The 18,482-nt window shown below is 45.3% G+C and overlaps 1 protein-coding gene across 1 annotated transcript in view; it reads right to left on the bottom strand.

The window, feature by feature from the left end:
• Positions 1–18,482, bottom strand: part of STXBP4 (syntaxin binding protein 4) — a 137,968-nt gene that overhangs the window by 23,835 nt on the left and 95,651 nt on the right. Inside the window, exon 17 of the mRNA XM_081899069.1 lies at positions 10,667–10,724. Within this exon, the coding sequence (XP_081755195.1) occupies positions 10,667–10,724 (58 nt within the window). The remainder of the gene's footprint in view (positions 1–10,666; positions 10,725–18,482) is intronic.

Here is an 18,482-nt window from a genome sequence, read left to right as displayed (position 1 = left end):
TTTCGCTTGAAGCGTCTCTGAGCCATCCCTCCGACTCACTTTCCCTTGGAGTTCTTGCTCGCCCTCTACTGGTTCCCTCTTCCGCTGCTACTGCTCTCTCAACCTCAGGGAGCCTTTGCACCTGCGGCGCTTTAGATGTCAGTTCCCTGACATGTGACATGGGAAGTTTCCGTACAAAAGGAGCTTGATGGGAGGGATCATTGAAACATGTAGTGCATCTCCTGCAGACTACAGAAATATTATTCAGCAAGAGTTGCACAACAACTGGGTAGTTTGGCTCTTAGTGCTATGGAGAGTTTTATGGAAGAACTCTAAGCTCCTGGGAGAAAGGGTGAGATCCAAAAGTGATAAACAAACATAGTATTGCCTTATGAAAAAGCAAGAGATGGGCTGGTTTTGCTACCCTCCGTAGGATTAAATCACTTTCGTCTTCATCGCAATGTTTCTGCTTTCCAGATTTGCAGGGGGATGTAAGGTCCAAAGAAAGCAAAAGAACAAAAAGCGAAGCAAGTACAGTAAATCTCTCTCAGGAGCAGCTGGCAGAGACAATTTGAAGGGACCCAGAACATGCCGACAGCTTGGGAAGTTACTTATTTCTACAATCAAAACCAGATGGCTTGACCTTAAACATCAACATGTCTTTTAATAACTTCTGTTTATTTGGTAGCCAGTTGGCCTGGGGTCACAGGAGAATTCTGGATTTAAAAAAAAAAGGGGGGAGACACCCGTTGAGGATGAAGAAAGCCAGCAAGGCTCACCTGACCATTAGCCATTCCACCTTGGTGCAGGTACCTGGGCTGTGCTGGGACAACAAGGGAACAAAGGAAGGACAGAATGCTATGGGAAAGAATGGGAAATGGACCAGGAATCCTCAAGAACCAGATGCCAGGCAAGGAAGCAGTGGCTTAAAGAAAAGAAAAAAGGCTGGCGGTGGCAGCAATGACCACCAATTCTTGTGATAAACAGAAGAGAGGGTGTCTGGAGCAGCTATGTTAAGGAAGGCCAACATCTGGCCCTCCAGATGTTGCTGGCTGGACCACAACACCCATCATCCCTGATCATTAGTCATGCTGGCTGGGGCTGATGGGAGTTGGAATCATAGTTTCTCCACCCCTTAGTTAGGTGAAGCATTGGTAGGGATGAGGGGCAAAGGGAGTCCTGATTAGGACCAGACTAAATGGCCGAGGAGGCTCATTGATTCCATCTGAAGTGTTCAGAATGACTGAGATGCTATGAGTTGTGTTCAGTGCTGGTCCCACTCAGAGTAAACCCAATGCAATGAATGGACTTGAGTTGGTCATGACTTTTAATTTCAGTGGGTCTACTCTGGGTAAGACTAGCATTGGAGACAACCCTGTGTATCTGATGGTTTCAGAGAAGACCAACAGAACCTCCACTCTTCTTTTGCCTTTATAATGCCGCAGAGACTGTTTACCTATTGTAAACGGCATCTCAAGATACATAAGGTTGCTCCAGGTCTTTCAAGTTATTGCAACCAGAATCTCCCACGAAAAGGGATACATGCTTATTTACAGGCCTTGGTATACACTGCTTAAGTATATGCAGTATGTATACCCAACCGATCACCCTGCTCTGCGGGAGAGGACAGCTGAAGACAGCATCTTATCAGGATTGTCCATTCTGCCTGATGTCAGAATTGGGCTTTTGGTGTGGTGGCAGCTACCATTTCAATCTCCCTCCCATAATATATCAGACAGACACAACCTCTACTGTCTTTCCAGTATCTATTAAGATTTTATTTTTTCAACAGATATTTTTCCAGGTCGGAACCTGCATTGGATTTGAAACTTTTATATATGTAACCATTTTACAATGTTTTTATCCATTCTTTTGTTCTATACAGTGGTACTTTGGTTCTTAAACTTAATCCATTCCGTAAGTCTGTTCCAAAACCAAAGCATTCCAAAACCAATGTGCACTTTCCCATAGAAAGTAATGCAAAATGGATTAATCCGTCCTAGACTTTTAAAAACAATCCCTAAAACAGCAATTTAACATGAATTTTACTATCTAACGAGACCATTGATCCATAAAATGAAAGCAATAAACAATGTACTGCAGTCACATAATCAACCAACCAACCAACCAACCAGTAGCTAAACTGGGTTCCACACAGTCACAAAAAAAGAGCCGCAAAACAAAAACTCAAAATAAACAACAAAAACAGACAGACCTCAACGTAACACTCAAAACGGAAGTGTGGCACTCAAATCAGAAGCGTAACACTCAAAACGGAGCATGTTTGGCTGCTGAAAAAAGTTCACAAACCGGAACACTTACTTCTGGGTTTGCAGTGTTTGGGTTCCAAGTTGTTTGAGTACCAAGGCGTTTGAGTACCAAGGTACCACTGTATATGGTTTTACTGAAATTGTGAAATCACTTTTAGATGATTTATAAATGATAAAGTGTTCAGAATCACTAAGGGGGCTATGGCAGAGTGAAAAGGAGGTGGGAGCTTTAGGGTGAAGGGAAGGTAATATATGGAAATAAAAGCCTTGGGCCATCTTGCAGTGATCTGGTGGGCTGCAGATTCCAAAGGGGAGCCATATTCCAATCAGCACCGGGATCCATTTGCTGTGGGTCAGTTAAGTCTGCTTTGGATCCCTAGTTTCGCATGCTGTTGGGTTGGTTATTTTACAGCCCAGTCTTAGGCATATTTACTCATGAGTAATCCTCACCGCATTCAGTGGGAGTTACTCGCGGGAAATTGTGCATGGGATTGAAGCTTTGACTACCTTTGAACGTGACCCGGAAACTACAACTAATCCAGAATGCGGCAGCTAGGCTGGTGACTGGGAGCAGCCGCTGAGACCATATAACACCAGTCTTGAAAGACCTACACGAGCACTATTCAAAGTGTTGGAGCTGACCTTTCAAGCCCTAAACGGCCTCAGTCGAGTATACCTGAAGGAGCGTCTCCACCTCCATCATTCTGCCCGGACACGGAGGTCCAGCTCCAAGGGCCTTCTGGCGATTCCCTCGCTGCGAGAAGCCAAGTTACAGGGAACCAGGTAGAGGGTCTTCTCGATAGTGGCACCCGCCCTGTGGAACGCCCTCCCACCTGATGTCAAAGAGAAAAATAACTACCAAACTTTTAGAAGACATCTAAAGGCAGCCCTGTTTAGGGAAGCTTTTAATGTTTAATAGGTTATTGTATATTAGTGTTTTGTTGGAAGCCGCCCAGAGTGGCTGGGGGGACCCAGCCAGATGGGAAGGGTATAAATAATAAATTGTTGTTGTTGTTGTTGTTGTTGTTGTTGTTGTTGTTGTTGTTGTTACTTCTTGTTCAGCTACTTTGACCAGCATCTTGCAAAAGAAAAGTGGCACTGATATTTCTTTTCAAAGTCTGGTAGGGCTTGCAAACGTTTTTGCAAATGAAGGGCTCTCTCTCTCTCTCTCTCTCATGTTTGTGTAGAAAAAACCCCCTTAAGATATTAGGGGTTCAACTCACATTTTCTTTGGCAAAGGGCCTCACTTTAAAAGCAGTTTCCAGGTCACAGGAAGCGTTACTCTGAACAGTGGCTTCGAGGAATACTCATCTAAAACATTGCTACCTCTGACAGTAGACAGTGTATTGGAAAGAGCTGGAGCTTGCTTTTTTTGTTTCGTTAAGGCAGATAGCAAAGCAAATTTTGATAGGGGCAAAAATCCTTTGAAATTTTACACATATGCAAGCGGTGGGCGAGCGTGGGAGGATAGCAAGACCTTGCCTACTTTGGAGAGTTAGTCTCATGATGCTGAGCTACAATATGGCAAAGCTGAATACGGTAGGAGGATAGAAGAGACTGCCTGCGGTGGCTTGCTTCGAAACGTGCAGGTGTGGCTACTATGTTCTTTGCTGCTGTGCCTGCAATATAGCCCATTCAAAACTATGTGCGGTTTGCAATTGTCTCCCTCCCACATGCTCTTTAGAGCTGGTCCAGGTGGGAGATTAATATAGTCAGCAGGTTATTCAGATCTTGCAAATGGACTGTTGCCAGCACTTCTTCTTTTTTCCTTTTTTTAACGTATTGCATTTTCTACAGAAAGGGCAAATCAGAATAAATCTTAGAGAGAGAAATAGGGGATGCCATTGTGTGTGGGGGGGAATACATGAGCAGAACTGATACAACAACATGTCTGAAACCTTAATCTCCACTAAGACAATCCAAAACCACAGCGTGAAAAGCCCGTTTCCATGATCTGCACATAATTTGCGTCCTTTACTTATTTTGCATAATAGGTACCATAAAGGTAAAGGACCCCTGGAAGGTTAAGTCCAGTCAAAGGTGACTATGGGGTTGCGGTGCTCATCTCGCTTTCAGGCCAAGGGAGCCGGCGTTTGTCCACAGACAGCTTTTCGGGTCATGTGGCCAGCATGACTAAACCGCTTCTGGCGCAACACCAGAAGCCAGAGCGCACAGAAACCGCGTTTACCTTTCCGCCACAGTGGTACCTATTTATCTACTTGCACTGGCGTGCTTTTGAACTGCTAGGTTGGCAGGAGTTGGGACAGAGCAACAGGAGCTCACTCCGTCGCAGGAATTCAAACCACCAACCTTCCACTCGGCAAGCCCAAGAGGCTCCGTGGTTTAGACCACAGTGCCACCCGTATCCCTATTTTGCATAATATATTCTACTAGACATAAGGAAAAGCACAGGCTTCTCTAAGACACTGAAGACCTATCCTATGACAGCTGTATGATCCTGCTCAGAAAGGGTTCAGAAAGGTCACGAGGAGCTCATGACACACTTCTAAGCCCATTCTTACTGAACTATGCAGTTTTGTCAAACTGGGCTCACAGAGGTTGAGGGAAGACAAGAATCTGGCTTGCAGGCTGGGTTCAGTTCCCTACCTCTGCCTCACATAAAGGGACCCCTGACCATTAGGTCCAGTCGTGACCGACTCTGGGGTTGCGGCACTCATCTTGCTTTACTGGCCGAGGGAGCCGGTGTACAGCTTCCAGGTCATGTGGCCAGCATGACATAGCCGCTTCTGGCGAAACCAAAGCAGCACATGGAAATGCCATTTACCTTCCCGCTGGAGCGGTACCTATTTACCTACTTTCACTTTGACGTGCTTTCGAACTGTGAGGTTGGCAGGAGCAGGGACCGAACAACGGGAACTCACCCTGTCGCGGGGAATCAAACCGCAGACCTTCTGATCGGCAAGTCCTAGGCTCTGTGGTTTAACCCACGGAGCCACACACGTCCCTCACATTATTGACCTCCAAAACTGCTTAGAACCGGGGAAATCATAATGCCAGATTGAGCTGTGCGACTGTTACCTTCGGACGTTACTGTGTGACTCTTGTCATGTGAATCAGTCAAAATAATGTTCCATAAATTGGATGATCAAGTAGAGATAGAATCTGACTTCATGAGGGACCTTATGAATTATGCTGGATGGGTTGGGTTGTTTTGTTTTTTTAAATGCTTCAATGTTTTATTGTTTTTATCAGTTCTAGCTCATAGGGATCAGAAATGTTTTCCCAGTCATCAGCATGTCTTTGTATAAATGTTTCATTCCTGTCTGTTATCCACATTGAATGTGCTCCACTGTCGCATGCAACACAAACCAGCTGGTTGAGCTCCTTCTAAGCTCTGATTCCTCATGCAGCGCTTCATCCTGCTACACCACTCTGCTTCAGAGATATTTATAGAAACTTAAGCAGCATGCTCTTCCAGGCTTATGGGATATTCAGCTGCCATGCTCCTGGAGCATTTATTGCATTCAATTAACGGCTACCCAAATTAATAGAGTCAAGCTACTGGCTACGTACTTGGTACTGAACCAAACATTTAAAGGACCCCATTACCCCACAGTGAACTAAATACTCCCCCCTTTTTTTGAATCCACAGCCACCTCCAGTTCCTATGCAATATGGAGCAAAGCACAGAACCAAATAAGGTTTAGAGGATTCAGATGCAGTGCAGATCAGGAATTGAGAGATTTGGGGGAATTATGATTGTCATGACAACCAAGACACGTTCCTGTATCTAATTTTGTGCTCTGGAAAGAAACCAGTGGTAAAAGAGTTCTAAACTCCTCATGACTGCCGCTCTTCCAAATACCAGAGAGCGAAAGAATGGATTGAAAATTCGCAGCCAAGCAGTACAAGAGGGTTATAGTATTAGCAGGAGTGCAGTTAAGTACCAACCATTCCACTAATCCCTATTTAAATACACAACAGTTATATCAAAGCCCATTGAATGGGATCATCTGATCAGAAGCATTTCCAAGTAAGTTCTCCTCCAGAGAAAGGATACCTTTGTCACCGGACAGAGGCTTTCTTGCAGAAATCTGGGTCACAACTCACTAGGGTTGTGGGGTGGCTGCCTTGCTTCAGTGGGTCAGGGCGGAAATGAACTTGCTGGCCCTACTCCCTGGCTTTCAGTCACCAACTGTGCACAGAGCCCTATATGTGCACCCCCACACACACACTATGCATAGATGCTGAACACGTAATCTGTAACCACAATTATTTCAGGGCACAGATCATGCATTCAGGATGCAGCTCACATTCCAGTCAATGGAGGGAGCCTGTGGTGTAGGTGTGCAGGATACCCATGAAGGGGTTAAGACCACAGAGTAGGCTGTCCTGCCCAGCTTAGCTAGATCACTTTGTTTCACCTTGGGAGGAAAGGTTACCAAACTCTTTGTTCTCTCACACATTCCACATGCTACTAGCAAGGCAGTCTAAGCCGGATGCACCAAGTTTAGACTGCGCAGCTTAAGCAAGCAACACTGGTGCTTCTATACAAATAATTGTGAAACATTTGCCATTTGGGAACCGAAGTCATACTGCCTGTTTCTTCCTGCTGCTGCTGCTGCCTGGAAAAGCACATGAATCTGACCTTTGCAGAGTTTGTCAGGAAACCATTTTTAATTGACCAAATATGTGCTCTCTTTCTTTGCTAAAGAAAGCACAGGTACCAGACTCAGGAAGGCAAGAAGGATGCTAGAAATGGCATCCTAAGAAGCAGCAGACAATGCAAGGCAGTAACAGCTGAAAATAACCAGGATAGTGGAGGTGCCACATCACTCTAATCCCCTGGCTTCCCCATGCACACAAAGGTAAGCATGTACATATTTTCTTCAGTGGGGCTGCCTACATAAAACTTTCTCTCGCACTGAGAGTCCTGGGTTATGTGGAGAACCCTCCAGAGATATGCCACTCGTTTCAAGTTGCTACCAGGCCCTGATGAGACACAAAGTCTTTTCAAAGACGGTGCTTGAAATTCTTTAAAGATCCTCCTACAGCTGCCAGTTCTCTTTCAAGTCCATTTGATTCATCTCAAGAGGCCCTGCATCTATGAAATTCATTGAGGATCAGCCCGCCCCCCAAAGAAAATGATTAAGGAAACCCTTTAATTTGGTGGAGGACGAAAGAACAAATGGGGAAATAGGACTGGATCTTAATTCTTTGCAGGTTTCTTTTTTTAAAAAAAACCACTTCCCAGAGGATCGTCCCTTTTCAAGTTTTTGTGAAATCTGACATTGTGTTTCAGATGGTGTGTTACCGCAAAATCTTCTCAATGTCAGCTCTGGCTTGCATCTCACGAGGGATCTTTAAAAGCAATTCATTTGCACAGATTGTCTCACTTTCCCCACATATACATATTTTCCCCTTAATGTTTTTTCCCTTTTTTTTCTTTGATGATGTGAGTTTTCTATTAGAACACTGAGCATATTGGACATTTTGAAGCGATGCCTTGTTATTGACTATGACAAAGGAAAGACAGGCAGGGAGGCACACATACACAACATGCAAGCGAGCAAAGAGGCAGAGACCTCAGTTTTTCTCACCCCAGCCCTGCCTCCTAGGAAGAACTTCTTCTACCAGGTCGTGGGTTCAAGCCCCACGTTGGGCAAATAGATTCCTGTATTACAAGAGGTTCGACTAGATGACCCTTGGGATCCCTCTCAACTCTACAATTCTATTTATTATATCAGGAGGTGCTATCACTGCTTCTATATGTAAAGGTAAAGGGACCCCTGACCATTAGGTCCAGTCGTGGCCAACTCTGGGGTTGCGGCACTCATCTCGCTTTATTGGCCGAGGGAGCCAGCGTACAGCTTCCGGGTCATGTGGCCAGCATGACAAAGCCACTTCTGGCGAGCCAGAGCAGCGTACGGAAATGCCGTTTACCTTCCTGCCAGAGCGGTACCTATTTATCTACTTGCACTTTGACATGCTTTCGAACTGCTAGGTTGGCAGGAGCAGGGACCGAGCAACGGGAGTTCACCCCGTCACGGGGATTCGAACTGCCAGCCTTCTGATCGGCAAGCCCTAGGCTCTGTGGTTTAAACCACAGTGCCACCCGCATCACTGCTTCTATCGGAACAAGCAAATAAAGATGCTGAGCAGCTGAGTGATCTTTTTTCACCTAGCCTTGGAGCTGTATCCAGACAAGCATTATTAGCCCCACTAAAATGTTCAAATGTGGTTTAAAAACCACATTTCTTCCCTGTACTGTGGCCTGATCTTTGAAATCCACCACCGATGTACATCTGGTGGTCCCTGACAGTGTTAGATCGTCCTCAACCATGAATTGTGCATTTAGTGTGGTGGCATCAGGGTTATGGAATTCTCTACCAAGTGAAACAAAGCTGGATGAGAGTTTTAGGCACTCATTTTAGCAAGCTTCCTCAGGAACATAATTTGCTCTTTTTGCCAAGCAAACCTGTTCTGCTCTTCAGCTTCTTCCATGTGTTTTCCTTCCATTTTGTTTAGTTACGTTGTTTTGGTTTTGAGATCTTGTGCACTGTATAGATCAGGCATGGCCAAAGTTGGCCCTCCAGCTGTTTTGGGACTACAACTCCCATCATCCCTTGCTAACAGGACCAGTGGTCGGGGTGATGGGAACTGTAGTTCCAAAACAGCTGGAAGGCCAACTTTGGCCATGCCTGGCATAGATATATTTTTCATGAGTTTCGGGTATAGCAAAGATAGATTGAATAATATCCAAGTTTGTGACTACAATGCACCTTCCAATCAGGGCTGAGTTTACAACGCAGGATAATAATAATTTAATAACAATTTATTATTTATACCCCGCCCATTTGGTGAAGTGAGCTGTTTCAGTTGGCAACATGGGAGGGTGTATGTTAGATGAAGGCAGGAATTGGTGTCTGAGTGATGCAGTAAGGCTTTTACAAATAAAATGTGATTGTTCAGCCCGGACACTTCTGGCGGTTCCCTCATTGTGAGAAGTGAGGTTACAGGGAACCAGGCACAGGGCCTTCTTGGTAGTGGCACCCGCCCTGTGGAACGCCCTCGCATTTGATGTGAAGGAAATAAGCAGCTATCTTCTTTTTAAAAGACATCTGAAGGCAGCCCTGTTTAGGGAAGTTTTTAATGTTTAATGCTGTGTTGTTTTTAACACTTGACTGGAAGCCGCTCAGAGTGGCTGGGGAAACTCAGCCAGATGGGTGGGGTATAAATAATAAATTATTATGTGCACCATTTGGGCTTCACTTCAGGCAACATAATGTTTTGGACTGGCACTATTTTTAATGAAAGGAAAAATCTGGACTCCTATAGCAATGCCTGCACTATTTGGGTGCCAAAACCCCTTGCCTACAACCAGTATTGGAGTGTATGATGAGGCACAGCTGCCCTCTCAATACTGACCCACCTAGAGGAGGGGTAAGGTGTGACAAGCCAACAGAGAGGTTGGATCAACTAGGATATCAGGTTATGCCAAGGATCTTAAAATCACCTCGCATCTCGCAGTGAGACTCACGATACGTCATAATTCCAATTTTATTTTAGTACAGCTGTTATTGATGTGACTGGAGTGTTTAGCCCTCCGATTTCGTGTCTCCCCATGAGAAAATTGCTTTGACTATACTATTGGTATATTACAAAAAAACCACCACAATCATAGAACCCAGCAAGATATTATTCAATTAGTTTTTATCTTGGTGCTTCAAAGGAACAGACTAGAGCTGTGTTTCCAATGGTTTGGTGTTTCAAAGGAACGTGCTCCAACAGTTTGGTAACCAAAGTCCCGCTGACTGAACTGTCACGACTTAAACTTAAGAAGTTACATTTCAGCTCAGCACCTTAATTTTACAGATATGCATTGCTGTTATATTTCAGAGAGCAGTTCAGCTGGAAGCTGATTTTGCTACCTGCATGAAAGATAACACATTGGTCACTAGAGCTGGGAGATATCTGCTTTTCAACATCATGATATATCACCAGCTAAACTTCACAGTATCACGATGTCTGAACTAAGGATGGAGCTATGGCTGGCTACACGGTTTTTCCCACACAGCGAATTTTTTGTGGCACCTCCTCCTGCGATCCGCTACCCCTTGCATGAGGCAGGGGCAGGCATAGGTCACAGGGGCTGAAAGAATCGAGAAAACCATTGGCACACACACAAACACACGTCTTGATTTGAGATATATTGCCAGGTCAAAAATTATGAAACTAATATCACGATATGGACTTCAGACAGGTTTGGGACGATATATCGCCCAGCCCAGCGACCACATTTATTAAAACATGCACCTCACATGTAGATCACATTTTTATATTGCCAGAAGCCTTTTAACCACCCCACTCCCTACTAACACAAGCATTTCATTTTTGTCCACTGTTTTCCAGATAATGCTATTAATTGCATTCAGACATTTGACAGTGCTACTCACTTGATGAAGTATTTGATTCCATCTGCTGTATAGGCCTCTTCCCATCCATAAGGCAGACCTAGATGGATGTCGGGGGGGGGGACAAAATAAAAACCCATCACAAATCTCAGTCAGCACTTTCAAGCATAACATGGACCTGCATTTCTGAAGGGACGCCTGTTATAAAAATGGACTCCGATAATGAAAAGTTGGGTATCAATCAATAAATAATAAATTATTTATTATTTATGACAATATTCATATATATTAGGTACAATATAGAGGCGATATGCATTTTAAAAAAGACAACCTAAAACTAATGCAACAGTATGGGCAAAAAGATAAGTCTCTGCAAGACAACTGAAGCAACTGATGTTTGCTCTTTCACAAATGGCAGAGAGAATGGCATTCTGCAGTACAGGGACAGCAGGAGAAAGCTCCTGTTTTCAGGTCCCCACCCTGATAGTCTGTAAGGTGTAGTGCCTGAAGTAAAATTTCCCCAGATAATCTCAGTGATCCTACAAGTCTCTGCAGGGACAGGAGGTCTGTCAGCTGACCAAGCCCCAAGAAATATGTGTGTGAGAGAGAGACAGAGAGAGGATCTATATGTATATTTGAATGATTTTCCATGTTTGTGTGTGTGTGTGTGTCTTTTTTCAGCTGAATCTTGCTGGAGCGGCTGCCGAGACCATATAACACCAGTCTTGAAAGACCTACGTTGGCTCCCAGTACATTTCGGAGCACAATTCAAAGTGTTGGTGCTGACCTTTAAAGCCTTAAACGGCCTCAGCCCAGTATACCTGAAGGAGCGTCTCCACTCCCATCGTACAAGCCCGGACACTGAGGTCCACCTCTGAGGGCCTTCTGGTGGTTCCCTCACTGTGAGCATTGAAGTTACAGGGAACCAGGCAGAGGGCCTTCTTGGTAGTGGCGCCCACCCTGTGGAAAGCCCTCCCATCAAATGTCAAAAATAAACAACTATCTGATGTTTAGAAGACAGCTGAAGGCAGCCCTGTTTAGGGAAGTTTTTAATTACTGGTGTTTTAATGCATTTTGTTGTTGTTGGAAGTTGCCCAGAGTAGCTGGGGAAACCCAGCCAGATGGGCGGGGTATAAGTAATAAATTAAATAGCACTCTCATGCATGTGTGTATACACACACACCACAATTCATTTAATAATTGTAAACAGTGCTATTTTTCTTGAAAAAGAGGTGCCGGAAATCACCACAAACTCCTCCCTCATGCTCTTAAAATGGCAATGACACCCACCTGAGAGGTGCCAGAACTAGGTTCCGGCAAGTTCTGGCTCAAAAAAGAAAGAAAGGTGGAAGGAAGGAAGGAAGGAAGGAAGGAAGGAAGGAAGGAAGGAAAAAAGCCCTGATTGTAAACCTGTTTTTTTATGCTTTAGTAAAGTGTCCTTCAAGGTAATTGCATTCAGCAGCCGTAAGCACTGTACTGTCAATGAAGTACTTGATTCGATCCCAGAAACTGTCAATACACAGCCAGAAGCGTGAATTCTGAGAACTGTCTGATTATTAAATGGCCAGGTGTTACCATATATAACGGTGTCATCTAAAATGAGTGGCAAACTGTCACCCCCCAATAATTACAAATCAGACACTTGCTTCTTTGGTAGCTGCTTCTCCAGCCATGACAATATTATCATGGACTTCTCTTGAAGAATCAAAGATTACGTTTTCCAAAGGTCTTAGAAACAGGTAAGTTTAGGAGCAGTGCTGGGGAAACCATGGGCCTTCCAGATGTTGTTGGACTCCTTTTTAAGTTTATTTGGTTTTTTAAATTAAAAATTTACAGTCACGTATCCAACTTAGAACATAAAGACAAGAATCCAAGGAATCTCTTGGACTTCCCTCCTTTCTTCTTCTTCTTCTTTGGCGATCACTCATAAACATGAAATATTGTCTTCCATAAACACAGTTTTAAAAACGAGTTCGTAAGTGACTGTGGAGGCCAATTCTGGATTCACACATCCTTCCACAGTGGGGACATTGGTTTCCAGGCAGGAATTGATCACGGTGAGGGTTTGTCAAGCGTGCCTTCCTCTTAGCACGTTTCTTTCTTGCGTCCTGAGTTTGAGTGTCTTCAAAGCCCATGACACATTTGGTAAAGCCTGCTCTCCAATTGGAGGTCCTATTGTTAATCATTCCCTCCTGCATCTTTTGTGATAATCCAAAAAATTTTACCTCTCCATTGTGTCCAAAATTCACTATTAAACTACAAGTGTTATTCCAATCCTACCGGAAGAATCGGAGATCAGGAAGACCAAAATTTTAATAAGGAATGGGGAAAATGTATAATTTTTCTTAAAAACCATTGTAAACAGCTAAAACCGTTAGTAGGATTGGAATAACACTCGTCGTTTAATGGTGAATTTTGGACACAGTGGAGATGTAAAAAGATTTGGATTATCAGAAAAGATGAAGGAGGAAATGATTAAAAATACGACCTACAAACGGAAGGAGGGAAGTCCAAGAGATTCTTTGGAATCCTGTTTTTATGTTGTATATGTTTGGATATGTGATTGTAAAACTTTAATCTGAAAAACCAAATAAATAAATTTATATAAAAAAGAAGATGGCAGGCAAACGGGGAGCAAGGAGGGAGAGGAGAAGGCCCGAGGGGGGGGGCTTGTTTTGGCCCCCTTTCTGGGGTGTGGGCCCCAGCAGGTATCTGACGCCAGCTTCGAGTGCCAATCCTGCTCCCAAGGAGAAAGCGTTGGAAACGCAAATTGCAGGCTTGCTCTACAGACAGCATCTAATTTTCTCCTGCACTGAGCGTGGATTTTCTCATGAAGTGAGGGAAATGTTTCATCGCGCAGTTCATGAGCGTACATATTTCAGCTGGTGTACACAAACCCAGACCTTGACTCCTTACGAGCTTGCTATTCATTCGACAAAGGGCTGCATTTACAGACTGGAATGCTGGCAACTTATACAATGCCTGTTGATGGAAAACAACTCTCTTTCCCCCTCCGCTTTGCTTTCAGCCGACTCTCGGAAAGGGGCCCTGAAAGCTTCTGCAGGCTTTTTGTGCGCCGCAGACTGTTTCCAAAGCGCACAAAGCCATGGAGTTACAAGTGCACAGCTTAATTTGTAGGTTTGTGCCCCAAGTGCCAATTTGAAAAGAAATTCCTCCGTGATAATATTCCAGCCTTGATTGAATTTCTGTCTGGAGAAAGGAGCTTGGTTTCAACTGGGCAATTGACGCAGGCTATAAATAACCAAGCAATGCAAGCGTTTTCAGGGAAAGTTAGCTAAGTGAGAAAGCAAATAGTTGCCTAGGATGAAACGAGGGAGTGCCCAAGCTAATGTATTTTCACTTTTTGGTGCAAGCGACGTGCTCGTTGTCATGACCCAACAAGAGACCCAAACAGATCTCTACCTCCCTGTCGGAAAGATAATAGCCAAGCAGAAACAAGACAAGCCACAGATCTATCAGGCTCTCTCTTTTTAAAATAAGAAAGTGTGGCAACCAGTCCACTTCAGTGTCAAGGGCCACCTTCTCACAGCGTTCAAAATTTGACAGGAGCATTTTGTATCTGGCTATCGGCTGCTTGCAAGCGAGCGAAGATGCCTCCACCATTTGGAGGCGCATGCGTGGGGACGCTTGGATCCTGACTGTTTTCGCACACAAGCAACACATCCTGTAGAATTCTATCCGTGATATTTTATCTACACAATCAGAATGAATTTCAGGAACCAAAAACATGACTTTCGAGCCGTATGGCAGCTAGGAAATTCCATTTTGGCAACTGTTCAGAAGGGTTTAAGGGGCCATTTGGTGCTTAGCTTATATATTTTGAGTTTCTAGCACCGCTTTCTCGTTTCCACGCCACCTCGACGAGACTTAGCACTGCACTTTGTGTGGGAGCCAGTGTGGTGTAGTGGTTAAGAGCGGTGAACTCTGGTGAACCGGGTTCGCTTCCCCGCTCCTCCACATGCAGCTGCTGGGTGACCTTGGGCTAGTCATACTTCTCTGAAGTCTCTCAGCCTCACTCACCTTACAGATGTTTGTTGTGGGTGAGGAAGGGAAAGGAGATTGTTAGCCGCTTTGAGACTCCTTAAGGGGAGTGAAAGGCAGGATATCAAGTCCAAACTCTTCTTCTTCTTCAAGCTGGGGAGAGTTATGAACGTTTGTGAAGTGCTGCGGACATGGCAAGATTCCTCCTCCCTTGCCAGCAGCACACAGTGGCTGAATGGACCGCTGTGTTAGGCTGCAGCAATACATTGCAGGGGGTTGGACTAGATGACCACTGGGTCCCTTACAACTTTACAATTCTATGATTTTATGAGAAGTTCCACAAGTTATACCACTCTGCTTGGCCTACTGCCCCTCTGGTGTTTAGAGTTGTATTTCTCCAGCAGGAAATAAAGATGAAAAGCTCCTAATACTATACTGACTTGGAAAACATACCCCACATGACATCATTCCATACTATTTCAATAACAATCCATACATCCTGGGCCCATTTTGCACTCCTCGAACGTAAGCGTCCTACTCTGCCTACACAATACTGTCTTGGTACTCCTGCCTGCCCTTCCTTCACCCTGTTCATAAATGCACACCCCTCGCTTAGGATCGCAACATGAAGCAGGGACTTGAATGCCTGAATTATGTGGCATTCCAAGTGCTGAAGATGGTGTTTTCATTTCCCTGCAAACGCAGTGCTCTTCGACAGAGGCGATTCAGACATTTAGCTTGGACCTGCCAAGTAAATAAGTGATGACAGATGGAACGATACAGAAGCACACGTCAGCCTACCCAGACTCTTCCTGCTTTTCCCGCACTGTTCCACTCTGAATTGACAACTTGATGACCAAATTCAGCACCATTTCCTACTACAGTGGTACCTCGGGTTACGAACACTTTGGGTTATGAATACTTTGGGTTACGAACTCTGCAAATCCGGAGGTAGGTGCTCTGGGTTGTGAACTTTGCCCTGGGATACGAATGTAATCCACTTCTGGGGCCGCGGGAGGCCTATGTACAGAATGTGCGCCTTGTGTTAAGAACGCTTTGGGCAGCTTTCCACTCCAATGGACCCTTCAGTGAAAGCAGTGAATGTCCCATGTGGGTATCTGGAGGTGGTTGGTGGTGGATGGCAGTGAACAGATTGAGGTTGAATCTCGACAAGACAGAAGTACTGTTTCTGGGGGATGGGAAGGTGTGGGGAACTCCCTGTTCCTGAATGGAGTAACTATGGTCCTGAAGGACCAGGTGCACAACCTGGGGGTCATTTGGGACTTGCAGCTGTCCATGGAGGTTCAGGTCAATTCTGTGTCCAGGGCAGCTGTCTGCCAGCTTCATCTGGTACACTGGCTGAAGCCCAGCCTGCTCTGGTTATCTCCCGCTTGGATGACTGCAATGCGCTCTATGTGGGGCTACCTTTGGAGGTGACTTGGAAACTACAACTAATCCAGAACGTGGCAGCTAAACTGAAGGAAGAAGATGAAGATTTTAAGATGGATTCTCTCTTCAAGCAGAGGACTAAGGAGGCCAAGTAATCGGAGTGCGTCCCTGTAACATGCCCTAGAATCAACTTCACGGCACATGGCAGATGGCTCAGGCAGATGCTTAGTTACGGGAAGTGCTTCCTGGAGGCAGAAAGCTTGAGGACCACAGACTCAGGGGCAAGATTTGACATGTCCCCAGAAGTAAGTGTATCCATTAAGTCTCGGTGAATACAGGATGTATGCACAGATTATCCAGTTCCCGTTGCTGCTGCAGTGACATGGAAGGTCCTCATTTCAGCACAACTAACGCCCCCCGCCTTCTTGTACAGCAGGAAATGGAGGAATGCAAGCAACCGACATAGGAAGAATCCTGGCCTCCTTTCATGCTTAAGAGCTCGACTCGATGGAAACTGACAACAGCTCCGCGCAGCATGGAAGCAGCTGGTACAAAGGAGGGTTGGGCTGATCTCTCTTCTTGCTCTCCCTCCATGGAAACGTGAAAGCCAGCAGGTCTCCAGCTTCATTTCCCGCCGAGCGGTGCTAATATCCACAATCTGCGAAGGGAGAAGAGCCCTAGAAATACGAAACTCCAGGGCTCCCTCCCTCCGTCCTTCCCCTACTAGTACTTGTCTTCCACTGAAGTGTGTGCATGCGCCACATGCCAACTTTCCACTCCAGGAAGCAGAGCTGGTGTTCCATTCTCTCGCCCCAGCTGTGTTATTCTGGGATACGACTCCTCTTTGACACCCACATGGAAGACCTGTGACTTGGAGGCGTACGCTCTCCTTCCATTTCCCCACTTGCCTCTACGCCTGCTCGTTGCGGATCATTTCTAGGAGGAGATGCTGTCTGCTGGAAAGCCGTCCCTTTTGTTCCTCCCTGGCTTGTCACTATTGATTCCATTGCTCTTGGCTGCCTGTTGACTTTCTCGGCTGCATTCCTCCCTTTAATAAAGTGGGTCAGAGCTTGGCACTGAGAAAGTGCGTTTTCTGGGCCTGGTGAGAGACTCTTTAACACCCCCTCCCCACCGCAACAGCATATAGACCACATGTCACGCAAACGTCTGTCTATTATGGAGGAATATGGATTTCTTAGAGCTTTATGAGACTTGTATGAGATAAATTGCACAACCTTATAGATGTCTACTCTAAAGTGAGTTCCTCGCCAGCTTACTCCCAGGTGAGTGGGCACAGGATTGCAGCTACAGTTACAAATATTTCACAAAAGGAAAAGGGGGTGCTTAATTAAAACAGTAACTGTCAATTCCTTTGTGAATGGTATTTATTTAGATTAATTGCTCTTCCTATCCCAAAGGGAGCTATGATTCAGGGACAGAGCATTTGATTTGCACACAGAATGGGGTCAATTTCCAATTTAGGGGTAACAGGGGATACAAATGGCCTCTGGACTAAGGGGGGTAAAGCAGGCATCCCCAACCTGCAGCCCTCCAGATGTTTTGGCCTACAACTCCCATGATTCCTAGCTAACAGGACCAGTGGTCACGGATAATGGGAATTGTAGTCCAAAACATCTGGAGGGCTGAAGGTTGGGGATGCCTGAGGTAAAGGAACACATAGTGCGATGGTATCAGATCGAGGAAAGAAAACACAGATCACTAGCAGCAGATCACCACACCAGGCATGATGTATGCTCAGTTTTGGATTACTGTGACACCTGGTTTTCAGTTTGTTTAATCCAGGGTTTCTCAAACTTGAGTTTCCAGCTGTTGCTGGACTACAACTCCCATCATCCCTAGTTAGCTGGACCAGGTAAAGGTAAAGGACCCCTGACAGTTAAGTCCAGTCGCAGACGACTCGGGTTGTTTTACAGGCCATGGGAGCTGGTGTTTGTCCACAGACAGTTTTTCCAGATTATGTGGCCAGCATGACTGAGCTGCTTCTGAAGAAATCAGAGTAGCACCTTCCCGCCAGAGCAGTACCTATTTATCTACTTGCACTGGTATGCTTTCAAATTGCTAGGTTGGCAGCAGTTGGGACCGAGCAACGGGAGCTCACCCGTCATGGGGATTCGAACCACTGACCTTATGATCGGCAAGCCCAAGAGGCTCAGTGGTTTAAGACCACAGCGCCACTTGGGATAATGGGAATTGTAGTCCCCCACAAAACAGTCGGTGGCCTAAGTTTGGGAAACCCTTGAGGTTAAAGTTCTTTGTGTGCACCAAGAAATCCCGTGGTGATTTTAACTTCAGGCAACTGTTTTTGGTAGCAATTAAAGCAAGGTTTTACAAGGTTTCCGTAACCCGGCTTGAAAATCACCATGGGTGCTGGGATATCAAGAATCCTGTTCCACACTTTTCGCAAAAGTGGGCAGCCATTATCTATCTCACAGAAGACATTCTGACC

This window comes from Podarcis melisellensis (assembly GCF_964234715.1).
Source record: "Podarcis melisellensis genome assembly, chromosome: 2".
Lineage (NCBI taxonomy): Eukaryota > Metazoa > Chordata > Lepidosauria > Squamata > Lacertidae > Podarcis > Podarcis melisellensis.
Note: the sequence above shows the minus strand (reverse complement) of the source record. Positions and strands in the feature narration are given on the sequence as shown.